A 19,814-nucleotide genomic window follows, 5' to 3' on the forward strand; every position below is an offset into this window, starting at 1 on the left:
ATCCGAATAATACACACCATTATACTGTATAAATACACACATATAGTACAATACATAATGATAAATCTCATGTTATAATATTAAAGTAGTTTAGTTGTAGTCATAAGAATGAATTATTTTATGACCACCTTTTCACTGGCGATTTTCAGGTCACGAATGTTCAGTAAGTGAAGGTAAATAGCACACAAAGTCACAGAAAAATTGTATACCGAACCGCGAATTCATACAAATATTATACACACATTATATTAAATACATACACATAATATATAATTACACTATTAATATTAAGATTTAGAGCAGTAGTGTTAGGTTAGTAGCAAGCTGCAAGTTAGTCATCTGTTCATCCGGTGACGAGCATGATGTTAGTACTACACGGTGGTTTCGGCGGTTGTTCAACCGTGACACTACATACAGCATGGTGGAACAACAGCCGAACCACAGTGCAGTGTCGTTAGTAGAAGGCTGGAAGCGTTGGGAGAAACACAAATTACACCTTATATATGATCAATATATGTATGAAACATGTTCTAGGAAAAAAAAAAGTTGAGCCGGTGAGACGTGCATGGTGGTTAGTTCTACACGAAACCATGCTGTTGTTACACCATGAAGCTCATGGTGATGCAACAGCATGGTCCAATGCAGTAGTGTTAGTAGGAAGCTGCAAGTTAATTATTGTTCCGCCGATGAGCCGTGCATGATGTTAGTACTACACGGAACCTTGCTTTTGCATACACCCTGGAATCCAGGGTGACGCAGCAGCAGGGCACAGAGCAGTAGTGTTAGTAGCAAGCTGCAAGTTAGTCAATCTGTTCATCCGATGAGACGTGCATGATGTTAGTACTACACGGAACCTTGCTATTGCATACACCCTGAAATTCAGGGTGACGCAGCAGCAGGGCTCAGAGCAGTAGTGTTAGTAGAAAGCTGCAAGTTAGTCAATCCGTTCATCCGATGAGACGTGCATGATGTTAGTACTACACGGAACCTTGCTATTGCATACACCCTGAAATTCAGGGTGACGCAGCAGCAGGGCACAGAGCAGTAGTGTTAGTAGGAAGCTGCAAGTTAGTCATCTGTTCATCCGGTGACGAGCATGATGTTAGTACTACACGGTGACTTCGGCGGTTGTTCAACCGTGACACTACACACAGCATGGTGGAACAACAGTCGAACCACAGTGCAGCGTTGTTAGTAGATAGCTGCAAGTGACACGAGAAATAGAAATCAATTTTATACACTCCGTAGCAAATCTGTATGAAGCACATAGTTAAACTATATAAATTATTAACAGGGTTATAAACAAAAACGTACATAGGTCACAGGGTCGCACGAATAATTATAAGTAAGGTGATACAAGGGCATGTCATTCCGCAAGTTATATGTTATTCACCGCCTAGGGACCATCAAATTTCTACATAACTATGCGAGTCACTGTCCGTTTCCCATACTATAAGAACAACCGAGACCGTATTTATACACCAAACGAACGCTAAATAGAAATCAAAAGAGTTATACGAACTCTCACGCAAGACGATTAGGTACTTTTTCGATTACGCATTGTTACAGTAGGCTATTATAATCGTAGGCGCGGCAAGGCTTGTGTTTGTTAAAACTTCGAAAGAAAACAGTATATTGTTTACTATTATATGTCCAGTTATACACAAATACACAAAATCATTGATTCATTATTGTAAGCCAAAGCTGAAAAAAACACATTTTAGTTAGAGATCAAACACAGTGAAGCGCAAGTTATACACACATAGTCGATAAAATATACATACACCGTGTTATTATACAAATAATTATACACACATTAATTACAAATATATACAATAAATATACATAATTATTATCAATAAGCTACCCCAAAAGCAAAGCTTAGAACATCCACAAAATTAGCTGATGCTTTAAAGACCACGGCTGCATTTTGGTCGATATTATGACACAATCTTTTATATTTTCTTTCACGTACTTTAAGAAATACTTGACGTTGACGTTAAAATTCTAAGCTATGCGTTCGAGCTTGCTATAAACAAAGGGTTAGAATATCAAATGCAGATGTTGATTAAACGAAGAAGCAGCACACGTCGTTCTGAACATCACCTCGAGAAGATCTGATTGGTCACATAAGTTGAAGTCAGTCGGTAGTCAGGTTGACAGTTGACCACGCAATCGGCGACCACTGACTTTCAACCAGGTGCCAATATCACGAAGCTTTGCTATCACAAGCTGTATGGTCCATCGCAGTCTCTGATGTTCCCAATATAGTTGTATAAAAGAAAGTGAGAACAAAAGCTGAGTAGTGGAAAGTTAGATGATTGTGAATGATGGCGTGCACTACACAGACGGGTATGGTTGGATCTGATCCATGCAACTAGATACATCACGGCTCAGATCCAGTCATCCGAGTCGATGTAGTGTTAGTTCACACTATTTGTAGTTCATCCGATGAGACGTGCATGATGTTAGTACTACACGGAACCTTGCTTTTGCATACACCCTGGAATCCAGGGTGACGCAGCAGCAGGGCACAGAGCAGCAGTGTTAGTAGGAAGCTGCAAGTTAATCATTTGTTCATCCGGAGACACGTGCATGGTGGTTAGTTCTACACGGAACCATGCTGTTGTTACACCATGAAGCTCATGGTGATGCAACAGCATGGTCCAAGGCAGTAGTGTTAGTAGGAAGCTGCAAGTGTAGTATTGTTAGCTGTAAGTGCACACGATATAATGAGAAGACCAAAGGTATGGAACACATGACAGATAATTGAAACGTATTATAATAACAAGTTAACAGTACAGATATAATATATATCAAATGTAAATATGTGACAAATGCATCCATGAGAAAAAAAATTGTCTATAAATGGTCTAAAATCAATACGTCGTTATAAGTAATTTCAAAGATTTTTTTGTAGGTTACCCGGCGAGACGTGCATGGTGGTTAGTTCTACACGGAACCATGCTGTTGTTACACCATTTGACCATGGTGATGCAACAGCAGGGATCAATGCAGTAGTGTTAGTAGCAAGCTGCAAGTTAGTCATCAGTTCATCCGGTGCGACGAGCATGATGTTAGTACTACACGGTGGTTTCGGCGGTTGTTCAACCGTGACACTACACACAGCATGGTGGAACAACAGCCGAACCACAGTGCAGCGTTGTTAGTAGATAGCTGCAAGTGACACGAGAAATAGAAATTAGTTTCATACACTCCCTAAACGAAGGAAATATGTATGTATTAAACAATGTTCTTATGAAACACAATTGTATAATCATAGATAGAACTACACAGGTCACAGGGTCGCACGCAAAATTATAAGCACGTCTAGAGCAGAATGTTTCTTTCCACAGTTTCAAACATATTAGAATGAACAGCTATGAACGACATAGATAATATCACGCCTTTTTCCCATAGAGACCAAAGAACGCCACTTTGTGCGATCCTCACAAACTTCCTTTGCCTCACTAACGAATTTGTTTATAAAATAAAAGAGTCTTTACGCTGATCCTAGATTGACAACCGAGACCGGATTGATACATCGAGCGAGCACCGACACGACTTCAATATTCAAACTAACTGAGTAACACAAACTCTTACGCATGACAATAGGCCCATTTTCGCTAACATGATATAATTGGTAAAGAAATTATTCCCGGACGGCACTGCTTGTGTTTCATTTAAATTACGTGAATGATAAATGATTGATGTGCTATTATTTGTTCAATGATTAAATACACAGTTAAAAACAGGATTATACACAGGATATTTTACAAGTGTCAGTATACATTATATACAAGAAACTTCGTTTTAAACACGGTTAATTACATAAGTTTACACATGAATACAAAAAATGTATAAAAAATAAGAATATAGGAAAAGTTACATGTGGATGGTTGTGAATGATGTCGTGTACTACACAGGCGGGTATGGTTGGATCTGATCCATGCAACTAAATACATCACGGCTCAGATCCAGTCATCCGAGTTGATGTAGTATTAGTTCACACTATTTGTAGTTCATCCGATGAGACGTGCATGATGTTAGTACTACACAGAACCTTGCTGTTGATACACCCTGGAAACCAGGGTGACGCAGCAGCAGGGCTCAGAGCAGTAGTGTTAGTGAATAGATATCTGGATGCGTCGAGGACTCAATAAACCTGCTGTTAGCGGTCGCTAAGCAATACAGCATATTTTTATACAAGGCAAGTTTTCATAAAAACATAACGGGCGATCATACAAGTTAATAATTAAGATCATCCGGTGACACGTGCATGATGTTAGTACTACACGGAACCTTGCTTTTGCATACACCCTGGAAACCAGGGTGACGCAGCAGCAGGGCTCAGAGCAGTAGTGTTAGTAGAAAGCTGCAAGTGACATGAGGAGTCCAAAATATCTTCATAGAAGGTAATTAATTATTCATAAAATCATAACGGGCGATAATACAAGGTAATAATTTTGTTTATCCAGTGAGACGTGCATGGTGGTTAGTACTACACGGAACCATGCTGTTGTTACACCATGAAGCTCATGGTGATGCAACAGCAAGGTCCAGAGTAGTAGTGTTAGTAGGAAGCTGCAAGTTAATCATTGTTCCGCCGATGAGCCGTGCGCGGTGGTTAGTACTACACGGAACCTTGCTATTGCATACACCCTGGAATCCAGGGTGACGCAGCAGCAGGGCACAGAGCAGTAGTGTTAGTAGCAAGCTGCAAGTTAATCATCTGTTCATCCGGTGCGACGAGCATGATGTTAGTACTACACGGTGACTTCGGCGGTTGTTCAACCGTGACACTACACACAGCATGGTGGAACAACAGTCGAACCACAGTGCAGCGTTGTTAGTAGATAGCTGCAAGTGACACGAGAAATACAAGTTATTCCATACACTTCGTACATGAAGTAAATATGTATCAAACCAGCTGGCTTACTCATTCGACACATTATTTCCAACAATTTAAGAATTCTGTTAGAGAACTTATCAAAGGTTTTTACTTCGTTGCCTTTATCTCTCAATCAACAATCAAAATCTGAAAAAAACCAATATATTTGACCGCGCTATACTATGACATTAAAGAAAAGATTTTGACAGAAACGTAGCGGGTTCTAAATTAAAAGTATTTTTGGAAAAGACAAGCAGTATTCGTGAAACCTATTGATTAAATGCCAAGTATATTTTCTTTATATGCTATCTGATAAATGCATTAATAGTTGTACTTTTGAAATTTACAAGAGCAAGCCAGCGTTACGTACGTTATTGGTTTCATACAATTTACGTGACAAGCGATATAAGTCAACTATTTAATTTAAAAAAGTCTAGATCATTCGGTGACATGTTTAGTACTACAGGGAACCCTGGTGTTGCAGTACTATGGTAATTATTGTAAAGCTACACAGTGCCGTAGTTAGTAGGAAGCTGCGAGTTAGTCATCTGTTCATCCGATGAGCCGTGCATGATGTTAGTACTACACGGAACCTTGCTAATGCATACACCCTGAAATTCAGGGTGACGCAGCAGCAGGGCACAGAGCAGTAGTGTTAGTAGCAAGCTGCAAGTTTATCATCTGTTCATCCGGTGCGACGAGCTTGATGTTAGTACTACACGGTGGTTTCGGCGGTTGTTCAACCGTGACACTACACACAGCATGGTGGAACAACAGCCGAACCACAGTGCAGCGGTGTTAGTAAATAGAGTGATCGCTGGAAAAGACACTAGAAATGTTATCGGATAAGAGATCATTGAACAAATAATGATAGATTTATGATAAAGACTTTGTTTTTAATATTATTGTATATCTAAAACGTTTGTGGGCATAGACATTTATCCATTAAAGCGAAAATTATTGGACGGTTTGGTAGTTTATGTATCGGTATATCAATAATTATTAGAAGCCGTGCCGCTTGTTTTATAAGACGTTCATATGCATGTTCAGATCCACTCTTAACTAAGAAGTAAATATCGTTATAAATCCGATGTCCGTATGTGATGATCAACAAACGAATATTCGTTCAAAATTGTATATATTTTACCTCGGTTAAACCTTTGTAACGGCGCTAATAGGATCGTATAAGGTTCCTACATGTTATCATAAATCGCAGTTTAGAATCGTTTATCGTAACAAACCCCTAAAATAACTTATTTCCATACAAGTGATATTACAAAAACAACGAATTTCACGTACGACCGAGTGACACATAAAATACATTTTAAAGATATTTGGAACATAGCACTGATATAAAGTATGTGTTTAATATAAATGATTTAGTAGCAGCGTATGATGATGGCGTGTACTACACAGACGGGTAAGGTTGGATCTGATCCATGCAACTAAATACATCACGGCTCAGATCCAGTCATCCGAGTCGATGTAGTGTTAGTTCACACTGTTTGTAGTTCATCCGATGAGACGTGCATGATGTTAGTACTACACGGAACCTTGCTATTGCATACACCCTGGAAACCAGGGTGACGCAGCAGCAGGGCTCAGAGCAGTAGTGTTAGTAGGAAGCTGCAAGTGACATGTACAATACGAAATATCTTCATAGAAGGTAATTCATCATAATCGGCTATCATACAAGTTAATAATTTTGTTCATCCGGTGAGACGTGCATGATGTTTAGTACTACACGGAACCATGCTGTTGTTACACCATGAAGCTCATGGTGATGCAACAGCAAGGTCCAGAGCAGTAGTGTTAGTAAGAAGCTGCGAGTGACATGAGCAATACGAAGAAACATCTTACATGTAAGAAATATTTGTATAAAACCTGTAAGTCGTAATGTTCCATAGATACATAATAACAAGCGATTATACAAGCTAATAATTTTGTTCATCCGGCAAGACTTGCATGATGGTTAGTACTACACGGAACCATGCTGTTGTTACACCATCGTAACTATGGTGATGCAACAGCATGGTCCAGAGCAGTAGCGTTAGTAGCAAGTTGATCACTCGTTCATCCGATGACGCGTGCATGATGTAAGTACTACACGGAACCTTGCTATTGCATACACCCTGGAATCCAGGGTGACGCAGCAGCAGGGCACAGAGCAGTAGTGTTAGTAGCAAGCTGCAAGTTAATCATCTGTTCATCCGGTGTGACGAGCGTGATGTTAGTACTACACGGTGGTTTCGGCGGTTGTTCAACCGTGACACTACACACAGCATGGTGGAACAACAGTCGAACCACAGTGCAGCGTTGTTAGTAAATAGCTGCAAGTGACACGAAAAATAATAATATGTTATTGCAAACATATTCAATATGGACATATAATAGTAATCTGTCAAATTCAAACCTAAAAACCGTATCGCGCAGTTTCGTTTAGTATGTAGCCAGTAGCATTCATAGCACATTTTAATTAAACCATCACCTATAGGAGGGGCCCACATCCTGAACGATAATCAATAAGTATTCACTTCCGGATTCTCGTAGCGAAAAGACGTATATGATTTTGTATGGTTTTATGTTTGTAGCGAAGCTTGTAAGCACAATAATAAAATTAAGGACTATACTGTTAAATAACTAGAAATGACAGTGACTACGCATGTTCACGAGCGAGTTACTACCGAGTAAGCTGTGTACATTTTTGTATAATCGGTAAATATAACAGAACCATATGTATATGATATAGCTGTTTAATCCAAGGTTAGTAGTGGCAAATGATGATGGCGTGTTCTACACAGACGGGTATGGTTGGATCTGATCCATGCAACTAAATACATCACGGCTCAGATCCAGTCATCCGAGTCGATGTAGTGTTAGTTCACACTATTTGTAGTTCATCCGATGAGACGTGCATGATGTTAGTACTACACGGAACCTTGCTATTGCACACACCCTGGAAACCAGGGTGACGCAGCAGCAGGGCTCAATGCAGTAGTGTTAGTAGGAAGCTGCAAGTGTAGTATTATCAGCTGTAAATGTACATGATGAATAGAAAGCTCAAAATAATTACGACCGAAGATGTATGAAACATAACTCATAATTTAACGTGTAGACAATTCAATATAGAGCAGTAAAATTGATAAATGTCATCAATTTCTTACTTTTAGTAAGTATGTATGTAAGAAACTCAGGTGGTAATTTTTCAGTACAAAAACGTTACCATTTCAAAAATATATACATTAATAAATATATAGTTTTATACACTTCTTGTAGTTCAACCGACGAGCCGTGCATGGTGGTTAGTTCTACACGGAACCATGCTGTTGTTACACCATGAAGCTCATAGTGATGCAACAGCATGGTCCAGAGCAGTAGTGTTAGTAGGAAGCTGCAAGTTAATTATTGATCAGCCGATGAGACGTGCATGATGTTAGTACTACACGGAACCTTGCTTTTGCATACACCCTGGAATCCAGGGTGACGCAGCAGCAGGGCACAGAGCAGTAGTGTTAGTAGCAAGCTGCGAGTTAATCATCTGTTCATCCGATGCGACGAGCATGATGTTAGTACTACACGGTGGTTTCGGCGGTTGTTCAACCGTGACACTACACACAGCATGGTGGAACAACAGTCGAACCACAGTGCAGCGTTGTTAGTAGATAGCTGCAAGTGACAGGAACACAACAAAACAACTTTTTTACACTCGGTCTATTGCACAAATATATGAAATATATATGTATGAAACCTAGTATTAAAGCCACTATAACTATTAAAGAGTAACATATAAATTCTCAGAGTTACAGTAACGCGTCGAAATAGTAGATGTTGAGGTATCTTCCTCATCATATCAAGCAACGCATTTAGGTAACAAAGACACGTATGCTCCAGAAAGAACCGTGAATGAAATTCTATAGCAATATTTAGTTTTGACTTCGCCATTCCTTAACTATAAGACAACCGGGACTGGGACGCTCGAACGCTAGAATACAACGTGAATTCATTTATGAAACTAAGTCGCACAAACTTTGACATATGCCAAGGTATATTTACGATAGTGTGTTTCTGCAATAGAACATAATTGTACGAATGTGATCATTGTCAAGTTATTTCGACATTATTCCCGCGGTGTAGGGTTTATATTTCATTAACTTGATGTAAAAATTGAACAGTCTGTAGTATACTATTTTTTGTTCCGTTGTTATACACAATTGAACACAGGGTTAGTCATACATTAGATTAGATATTAGCTACAATTATATACGCATAGTTAATTCGGATACATAAGAGGAACAAATTACCATATGATCATTAAAACGCCACACGAAAATTGGCGCCTAAGAATCGTCATAGAAGTAAATTATTTTATCCATTTCTTGTAGGTTATTCGGGGAGCTTGATGGTTAGTACTACACGGAACCTTGCTATTGATACACCCTGAAATTCAGGGTGACGCAGCAGCAGGGATCAATGCAGTAGTGTTAGTAGCAAGCTGCAAGTTAATCATCTGTTCATCCGGTGCGACGAGCATGATGTTAGTACTACACGGTGACTTCGGCGGTTGTTCAACCGTGACACTACACACAGCATGGTGGAACAACAGTCGAACCACAGTGCAGTGTTGTTAGTAGATAGCTGCAAGTGACACTGTTACGTACAATACAAGTTAATTTCACACGTGTAGCAAATGTGTAGGAAACTAGCAATGAGCCAGACGTAGGCGACAAATCTTTTGTATAATCTGTTTCGATAATATATGTTTCATCTTATACAGATAGTTAGTTCGTGGGGTAAGCTTTCTAAAGACAAAGAACGAGTGAGCGCGTGAGTGAATCTAATTGCAGTATGTCCCATGTGATCATTTTAAAGACATACAAAAAAATGGTGGTCTATTATACATGGTACAAGTAAATAAGTTATAACATATTTTATAGCTGGCACCAGTGACAGGGCATGATGGTTAGTACTACACGGAACCTTGCTGTTGATACGCCCTGGAAACCAGGGTGACGCAGCAGCAGGGCTCAATGCAGCATTGTTAGTAGGAAGCTGCAAGTTAATCATTGTTCATCCGATGAGACGTGCATGATGTTAGTACTACACGGAACCTTGCTTTTGCATACACCCTGGAATCCAGGGTGACGCAGCAGCAGGGCCCAATGCAGTGATGTTAGTAAGTAGATATCTGGATGCGTCCGATGCAAGATGGACACGATAAACCTGGTGTTATCAGACGACCACACGAGTTAATTAATTTATTCATCCGGCGAGACGTGCATGATGGTTAGTACTACACGGAACCATGCTGTTGTTACACCATGAAGCTCATGGTGATGCAACAGCATGGTCCAGTGCAGTAGTGTTAGTAGGAAGCTGCAAGTGACATGAGCTGTACAAAATATCTTCATAAAATCATAATGGGCGATAATACAAGTTCAAAAATTGGTTCATCCGGTTAGACGGTGGTTAGTTCTACACAAAACCTTGCTATTGATACACCCTGAAATCTAGGGTGACGCAGCAGCAGGGCACAGAGCAGTTGTGTTAGTAGCAAGCTGCAAGTTAATCATCTGTTCATCCGGTGACGTGCATGATGTTAGTACTACACGGTGGTTTCGGCGGTTGTTCAACCGTGACACTACACACAGCATGGTGGAACAACAGTCGAACCACAGTGCAGCGGTGTTAGTAGATAGCTGCAAGTGGCACGAGAAATATTTTATAGAACGAGCTGACTCACGCGGCTCCGAATGACATAACCGAATAGACTACCTACGCGGCTCAATCTTAGATCGCCAAAAAGAATGACGCTATCTACTTTGTACCCGTGATCCACAATAAATACACTTGGACTATGTGATAGTAGAAGACTCGGAGTCAAAAATAAGCTTATTTTTTCTCAAGTTTTTTCTACCTCAATTACAAAAGAGCGGAGCCTCGCGGGTCAGCTCGAAGTACATAAAGTTACAGCGAGTTAAGTCTGCATTTGTTATATGAAAGAAATATGGTCTAAAGGTATAACAATATTCATGATTCATGAGTCGAAGTGGCAAATGATGGCGTGTACTACACAGACGGGTATGGTTGGATCTGATCCATGCAACTAAATACATCACGGCTCAGGTCCAGTCATCCGAGTCGATGTAGTGTTAGTTCACACTATTTGTAGTTCATCCGATGAGACGTGCATGATGTTAGTACTACACGGAACCTTGCTATTGCATACACCCTGGAATCCAGGGTGACGCAGCAGCAGGGCACAGAGCAGTAGTGTTAGTAGCCAGCTGCAAGTGACATGAGCAGAACAAAATATCTTCACAGAAGGTAATTTTTCATAGAAACATAATTGACAATCATAAGAGTTCAAATATTTGTTCATCCGGTGAGACGTGCATGATGGTTATTTCTACACGGAACCATGCTGTTGTTACACCATGAAGCTCATAGTGATGCAACAGCATGGTCCAATGCAGCATTGTTAGTAAATTAATAAACTGGAAGCGTCTCGAATACGATAAACCTGTAGTAAAAGATTGTGTAACAGACAACCATAAGTAAAAAAATTTGTTCATCCGGCGAGACGTGCATGATGGTTAGTTCTACACGGAACCATGCTGTTGTTACACCATGAATCTCATGGTGATGCAACAGCAAGGTCCAGAGCAGTAGTGTTAGTAGCAAGCTGCAAGATAGTCATCAGTTCATCCGGTGCGACGAGCATGATGTTAGTACTACACGGTGGTTTCGGCGGTTGTTCAACCGTGACACTACACACAGCATGGTGGAACAACAGTCGAACCACAGTGCAGCGTTGTTAGTAGATAGCTGCAAGTGACACTAGAAATATAATGTGGAACAAATAATAGTAGATGTGACTGTTCAATTCACCCTTGTAATTTTATAAATGCGAATTTGTATGACGATGGTTCAATAACCTATTTGAAATGGAAGGATTAGTTGAGTTGGTAAGAGGCACAGATAGGAGTTGTAATACAGAAGATCAATAAGTATCATTTAAGATCCTATTGTTAAAACATGTATGAGTTTGCATAGCTTTTGGTTTGTATTGACGCTCAACAAAATTCGAATACAATAAAGACTATTTTAAACACGACCGCTTTACCTTTTTTAGTGACTATTACTCCCTACATTGCATTTTTACGTGCGGGTTGCGACCAAGTGAAGCCGTGACTACATTTAAGTATTTAGAATATCAAGTATATATGGTAGGCAGACATAATTATAGTCATGATTCATGAGATGTAACGGCGTATGATGATGGCGTGTACTACACAGACGGGTATGGTTGGATCTGATCCATGCAACTCAATACATCACGGCTCGGATCCAGTCATCCGAGTCGATGTAGTGTTAGTTCACACTATTTGTAGTTCATCCGATGAGACGTGCATGATGTTAGTACTACACGGAACCTTGCTGTTGTTACACCATGTTGACCATAGTGATGCAACAGCAGGGCACAGTGCAGTGGTGTTAGTGAATAGATATATGGATGCGTCCTGGACACAATAGGCCTGCTGTTAGCGACCACACAAGTTAATTATTTTATTCATCCTGTGAGACGTGCATGGTGGTTAGTACTACACGGAACCATGCTGTTGATACACCATGAAGCTCATAGTGATGCAACAGCAAGGTCCAGAGCAGTAGTGTTAGTAGCAAACTGCAAGTGAATCATCTATTCATCCGGTGCGACGAGCATGATGTTAGTACTACACGGTGACTTCGGCGGTTGTTCAACCGTGACACTACACACAGCATGGTGGAACAACAGTCGAACCACAGTGCAGCGTTGTTAGTAGATAGCTGCAAGTGACACTGTTACGAACAATGCAAGTTAATTTCATACATGTAGCAAATATGTAGGAACCTAGCAGTGAGCCAGTGTAGGCGACAAATCTTTCGTATTATCTGGTTAAATATGTTTTATATATTGTAGATTGATTGTTCGTGGTGTAAGCTTGCTAGTGATGAAAAACCAGCGTTCGCGTAATTTAAAGCAATAACCGAGTGATAATTAGGACGACATACAAAAAAATTGTCGTCTTTTATACATCGTACAAGTCAATAATTTTATACAATTTATAGTTAAGCTAGTAAGATGTGCATAATCGATAACACGAAGGACTGGCTGCCGATTTTCCATGTCTATGGAAGTTCAACAGACAGCCTCTAGAAATGTTGCGAACATTACAAATTCATTTATAAACATTGGACATATAGATATATAGCTCTCAATTCATATATTAGACGGTCATAGCATACAACTGGCAAGATGTTCTCTATTGCAGTAAGCTATTACAAACAGTAGCCCGTGGTAGGGTATTTGACTTCTGGTCAAATCACTTTACGAAAGTCAAAAATGCTTTTTTGTATGAAAATAAACATAGGCTAGTGTTATTGTTAATAACAAATGAGTAATCGATATGTTGTTTCTATCTGTAATAGTTTTTGATTGAACTTTGTGAAAGAATGTTAGCAAAGCTTAAGCATTAAAATTCTTATTAATCCCCAACCCGCACATGGCCAGCGTGGTGGACTTAAGACCTAACCCCTACCTCGTTTGGGAGGAGACCCTTGCCCAGTAGTGGGACAGTAATGGGTTAAAAAGAACATTTCGGGGGTACGTTTGTTTTATCCCGATAAGTTTTTTAGAAGCTAGTCAAATACCCTATTGTTAGGCAAGCTGAATTTAACTTTATACAGTGATGATAAGGTCTACAGTCAAAATATATACAGTCGATCAGTTAGAGTATAATTTCTTCTTGTTTTCTTTGTCACGTCTGTCGGTGTAAGCGCTGCTGTTCAAACGATTCAGTCTAAGCGGAACAGCCACCATACGTCGTGATAGTACACGATGGTAAATACTAAACGGACGTTTGGCGGTCGTTCAACCTAGCAAGTTCCGGTGCTGTGTTAGTTGAAAGCTGGAAAGCGTTATGAAAACACACACCACTTTAATACACTTTGTATAGGTGCCGCAAAACTTCTTGAATAATAGTAATGTAGCTACATCAAAATGAACGATTTATGGTTTGAAAGAATTGGAGGGCGTGACGGTGAGGACTATTGCGATTTGATCGCCCGATCGATAGAACTTTTAATAGAAAGTCCTCTGCACTTGGGCTTAATTCAATTTTCTTTCTAATACGCTTGTGTTCAAGTTGTATGGCGACACCTATACATAGTAGAAATACATGAAGATCAATCAGAAAGTTTTGAGAATGATCTGAGAGGCGATGACAGAAATCGGCTCGTTGGCCTCTGTATGGATGAGTGCGCATAAAAAGAGAGTTCAGAAGAAGCGAAACTAATATGAAAATAAAGTATTAGCTAGGTTCAACCAATAATCCTACAAGCTAACGTGGAAATAGAGTTAACAGAATTACTGGACAAGTCTACCAGAATCCTTTGGGAGGTTATATAATTTTGTCATATTTAAGGACAAACCCCCTATTATGTATTCAGATTTTAAGTATTTAAGAAAAATATGTATATAAAGAAGTGAAAGCGTTTAAGAAGGGTTGGAAAAAGTTATTTTATTAAATTCTTTACGTGTTTAACACTGAATTTAAAGATGACCAACGAAATCTACTGTGATGGTATATATTTTTATGCACAGTAGTTTTTTTTAAGTTTCCCAAAACTTTCTGAGTGTCCCGCGTATGAAAATTGTTACAGGCATCTTTTTAAACAATATATTTAGCAGGATATATTACTAATTAATCGTATTGTTCCGGCGGCGAGATATGCATGGTGGTTAGTACTACACGAAACCTTGCTGTTGATACACCCTGGAATTCAGGGTGACGCAGCAGCAGGGCACAGTGCAGTAGTGTTAGTAGCAAGCTGCGAGTTAATCATCTGTTCATCCGGTGACGTGCATGATGTTAGTACTACACGGTGACTTCGGCGGTTGTTCAACCGTGACACTACACACAGCATGGTGGAACAACAGTCGAACCACAGTGCAGCGTTGTTAGTAGATAGCTGCAAGTGACACTGTTACGAACAATACAAGTTAATTTCAAAGATACATTGACATAAGTCCGTAAAAATTATTTGCATAAAATTTGGCGACAAAATTTTAACCTTTATTTAATAGGGGTGTCTCGGCTTCACTCGATTTGTATGGTCGGTTTAAGGGGAACGCGTAAGCCGTAAATTTATCACTATCACAGTTTATATAACACATACATTTTGATTTAGGAGTAACAATACATACATAACATCACGCCTGTTATACGAAGGTATAGGTGTAAGAAATACACCCACGTTTCGTCATTAACAATCTGAGTCCCATGTAATAAGTGGACTAGTGTAATGCCATATACCGAACACGTTACCAAACTCCTGGCTATAATTAGAAAACGTTCTAATATAAACAGGACTTACCCCCGGTTTCTGAGTCCTTTTAACGATAGTTTATCTATTCAATAGCGTTTTTTTATATGAGTTTAAACGCTATTGAATAGATAAACTACCGCTCAGAAAACGGGGGTTAGGGAATAACTTTTTATCTTTAGTAGTTACAGCACAAATAACTAGAATATGTAAATAATAAGATTAACGAGTGATGGTGGCGCATCTAATGGTGTCATGTACTACACAGTCGGGTCTATTGTGATCGGACTCATGCGACCAAATTCATCACGAATCAAATCCTAATATCCCAAACGATGCAGTATTGTGAGCTGTGCAGAGATAAAACCTTACAAACTCATACATTAGCATCCAAAATTATTAATCAATTTTATGTATCTTCCTTCATACAAGTACTTTCAAATATGTATGTACGCGTCTTACATATTACAAATATGTTCGAAACGCGTCTTAATATTTATGATAAAGGTGATAAGGTTTAAAAGGTTTTGATTGCTTTAAGTAACGATATGGCGACCGCGCAAATCAAACGGTCGCATTAGTCGAGATAAAAGACTATTTACAAATAAATACAGCAGTTCGTAGCTGTCCGAGCATGTTACACCGTCACGGTGACCAAAAACAGCAAAGAATGTCGATATATATGTATAGTCTTAATTCAATTAGTCTAATAGACGTGCCTATAGCCAGTTGCGCACACTGGTTAGTAAACGATCAGTGGGTTAAGCAACCCTTGGTACGGTCATTCTATGATGGGTGACCATTGACTGGTATTTGCACGTAAAAAGTCGGTCCCGGTTGTTGTCAAGTTAGATAACAGTCGTTGAGGTATGTCAAGCCTTTCGGGCGGCTTGTACAACTTTGACACTAGGTTGACCAGTGACTAAAATTGCCGCCAAATAGTAAATATAAAAAGTAAAATATATTCGACAGCCGCTCCGTGTAAAATACTGGTATTGAGCTGCAACCAATAAGATTGGAAGCCGACTCCAACATATTAGGAAGAAAGGCTAGACTGATATCATTTGTAGTAACAGTTCCTTAGTGAAAAAGGCCACGTCAAAGGCCTTCGGGCGGCTTGAACAACTTTGACACTAGGTTGACCACGTACCATACGATAAGAAGAAGAAGTGAAAAATACGTTATACAATCCAATCTAGTAAGACTAGATGCCGTTTCTAAATTAATTAAAATATAGTTAAAATCAAGCGCAATGTACAAACAAATTCAATATAAGTAACAATGTAAAATGTCATCTACATTGCTAGTGGGTATTTAAGTCCGTACGAAAAAGTGTCCTGTAAAATATTTGTCGAATTGTAGAAATAATATAACGTCTTTTATACGCAAAAGCGTAGACGTACGTGTCCGTATACCTGTGCAATGCGTGTACGGTTTGTACGTCCCATACAATAAGAACGGAGATAGATTATAAAATATATTATTATGTTTAAATATACACAAGTTTATAATAATATTGTACAAAATATTTTCTGCGCAAGCCAAAAATCTCTTTGAAAAGAGAAGGCTTAACACAAACTCTTATAAATGTATAAAAAGATTCTTATAAGCATTTACTTCCCACTATTAAACCTGAATTAGACTTTTGAATTAAATTTGTGAACTGTATGAAGCTTTTACCTAACCTTATTTACTGCACTGTGTCAAAAACTCCATACAGTTCATACTATTTCCAAACAAAGTAACACATAATTATAAAGTAAATGCCTGTAAAAATTAAAGTCAAAAGACTGTTTTCGTACACTCCTAAAAATAATATAGAAACATAAGTTTCTAGTAAAATACCTCATTGTTAAAATACTTCATGATATGGTGTTTAGTATGAAAACAATCAAAAGACTTGCAAATTAACCAATTGCGACAACACATTTTTTTAACATAAAAATAAAGTCTATGTGTATTTGATACACAGCCACATAATTGATTTTAAAGTAGTCACATTACACAAGTGCGTGTCGCAAATGGTCTTCAGCTCTGCCGTCCGTTAACTACAACGTCGTTTTAATAAAAAAATACGGAGTAAAAGTTATAGATTGACTGCAAATAGCAGATAAAGTTAACATTTAGTCATCAGTTTTTTCTCAACATTTGAAGTACACTACTTTTAACTGAAAAACAAGCATTCAAAAGTACAGTATTTGGACTCTACCGTAGTTAAAGACCATTACCTACATCTATAACTGGTGAACATGAAACAAACGCATTAAAGTATTCGTTTAGTAAACTCCCGTAGTTTAAGACTGCCTACAAGGATTCAACTCAATACATCAAATAAACGCATTTAAGTTTTCATTTAATAAACTAACATCAAGGTTGTAGCACAATCTCCGTATACATCAGTGACGTCATAGCTACCGTCGGACAGAGCCACATAAAGCATAGTACAGGAGCGTGTACGTACCGAGCAGCTGTTCCTTGGGCACGTAGGCGATGGTGTGCACGGGCGCGTGCTGGCGGCGCGGCGTCAGCTCGGCGCGCTCCAGGTCCACGAGCGCCAGCCCCGCCTCGCCGCCCACGCACACCCGTCCGCGCTCCAGCACGCATGCGCATAGCGCGTTCCGGACTGTAGCTGCTGCTGTTGAGTCTAGCACCACGCAGGCACTGTATACCTGTCATAATAGAAAAGTTTGTTGTAAACAATGTGTCGATTTAGAAAACGTTAACGAATCACTTCAATCGGAAAATTAGTTAAATTAGTAGTTATATTAGGGAAACCAAAATGCTCAATTCTTTTCATAAACATAATATGTTACTTTACATATTTCCTTTTGAGCAAACCAAAACATGAACAAGATGTGCCATAAATACCTAAAATTACGATAAAAATGTTTTTAATTTTGACATCACACCGACGAAAGGATAATTACAAACTATAAATACAAAATTAAAAAGTAACCAGTATAATTCTGTATAAAAAATGAAGGTCCTTTTATTTTTACGGTCCTTCCTTCCACCCTTAAACACACCTCCCTAGCCCCTTCTCAACTCCTACGCACAAGCTAAACCTTATTAAATAAAATATTTCTATAAAAAACGTGTGTTAATATAAATACTTACACATTTGTCAGGCAGGTTGTTTCTCTTGAGTATCCTGTGCAGTTCGCTGAGCGCCACCACCCACTTGGTCTTCTCTGACTCCGACTCCGCCAGCATCAGCGTGTGAGACCGCTTGCCGCCTTCCAGTTGAGATGTTGATATCTAAACAATATTTATAATTATAACTCTTAAACTCTCGTGTTGCATGTTTAATGTAATCGCAATTAACGCGAACACGCATTTTACTTTAATATTTATAATTATTAGATTAATGTAATATTACCAATCCTACTAACAGTATAAATGCAAAATGTGGATGTATCTTTATCACAAAAGACTACAGAATTAATTTTGAAGCTTTGTTTGCAGATAAGTAAAGAACCAAGGTCAAACTCATATGGGATGAAACTTTATGCGGGAAAAGCCGCACGAGTCAATTAGTATCAAAAAGTAGAAAGTCTATATGTCGGTTAGGACTACCTATGAAAATGTAAAACCAATCATGACAAAATTCTAAAAAGATATTTGAAGATTTGAGTTCAAACATACGCTACTTCATATCTTAAGAACCATATCATAAAGCTCTGAAATAGCGGAGCCCCGCTTACTAAACAAAATGAATATAAAAAGTATATAAATATAAATAGAAAACTCACCCTAAATATACAAGGTATATCCCTTTTATTTGCGTGTATAACATCGGAGTCCTTGACCGACGTCACGCTGAACTCAGGGTCCCTCATGTCCAGCACTTGACTGACGCACACCGACGGTAACGCGTTCCTTACAGACAAACGAACAAACAAACAAAGTATTAACACATTGTAGTACATGTATGTTGTTATTATATTAGTATTTGTTCCTCAGACTGTTAGCTAGCTGATTTATATCATGATGAAGATCCCGTTGTCCGCAGCCGACGATCAGTTATTATTGTTCATCATTAGTGTCTATGGATTTTGCAATCCATTTTGGCGTATTGGCAGATAATCTAACTGTATTTGATTGTATATAGTACTCGTGGCTTTTTTAACTACAGCCGCATTGATCGATCTCTGAGGCTAAGCTACGCTTGCCGAGGTTGTTCTGTGGATGGGTGACCATCTTATACATATCCAGTACTACATATTTCGGGAGGCACGTTAAATTGTGGATCCCGGCTGTCATTATCAAAGATCTTTGACAGTCAACAGTAGTCAGAAGCTTGAATGTCTGACAACCAGTCTTATCGAAGTGTCAAAACTTCGTACAGTTTCAAAGTGAATGAAATCGTTAGTTAAGCACATTAAAAGTCAGTTCACATTGTTAGTCGCTAAGCGTTAGAAAAGTAAAAAGGATTTTATGTAGATCAGTGGGATAGAAACCAACATCAATTATTATTCTATTAATATTGTTATGAAAATGTTACTTTGGCATCAAAAAATGTTAGAAGAGTTATCTGACAATCTTATGGTTAGACTAA

General features: G+C 38.9%; 1 protein-coding gene across 17 annotated transcripts in view; it reads right to left on the reverse strand.

Annotated features, from left to right (window-relative positions):
* The window catches only part of gek (serine/threonine-protein kinase gek), a 78,233-nt gene that overhangs the window by 13,037 nt on the left and 45,382 nt on the right, over positions 1 to 19,814 (reverse strand). For all 17 annotated transcript variants that reach the window (XM_076131507.1, XM_076131500.1, XM_076131494.1 and 14 more), the window contains 3 exons: positions 19,009 to 19,135; positions 18,374 to 18,514; positions 17,718 to 17,925 (listed from right to left, as the gene is read on the reverse strand). In XM_076131507.1, coding sequence (XP_075987622.1) covers positions 17,718 to 17,925; positions 18,374 to 18,514; positions 19,009 to 19,135 — 476 coding nt within the window. The remainder of the gene's footprint in view (positions 1 to 17,717; positions 17,926 to 18,373; positions 18,515 to 19,008; positions 19,136 to 19,814) is intronic.

The sequence above is a fragment of the Anticarsia gemmatalis genome, chromosome 26 (genome assembly GCF_050436995.1).
Source record: "Anticarsia gemmatalis isolate Benzon Research Colony breed Stoneville strain chromosome 26, ilAntGemm2 primary, whole genome shotgun sequence".
Lineage (NCBI taxonomy): Eukaryota > Metazoa > Arthropoda > Insecta > Lepidoptera > Erebidae > Anticarsia > Anticarsia gemmatalis.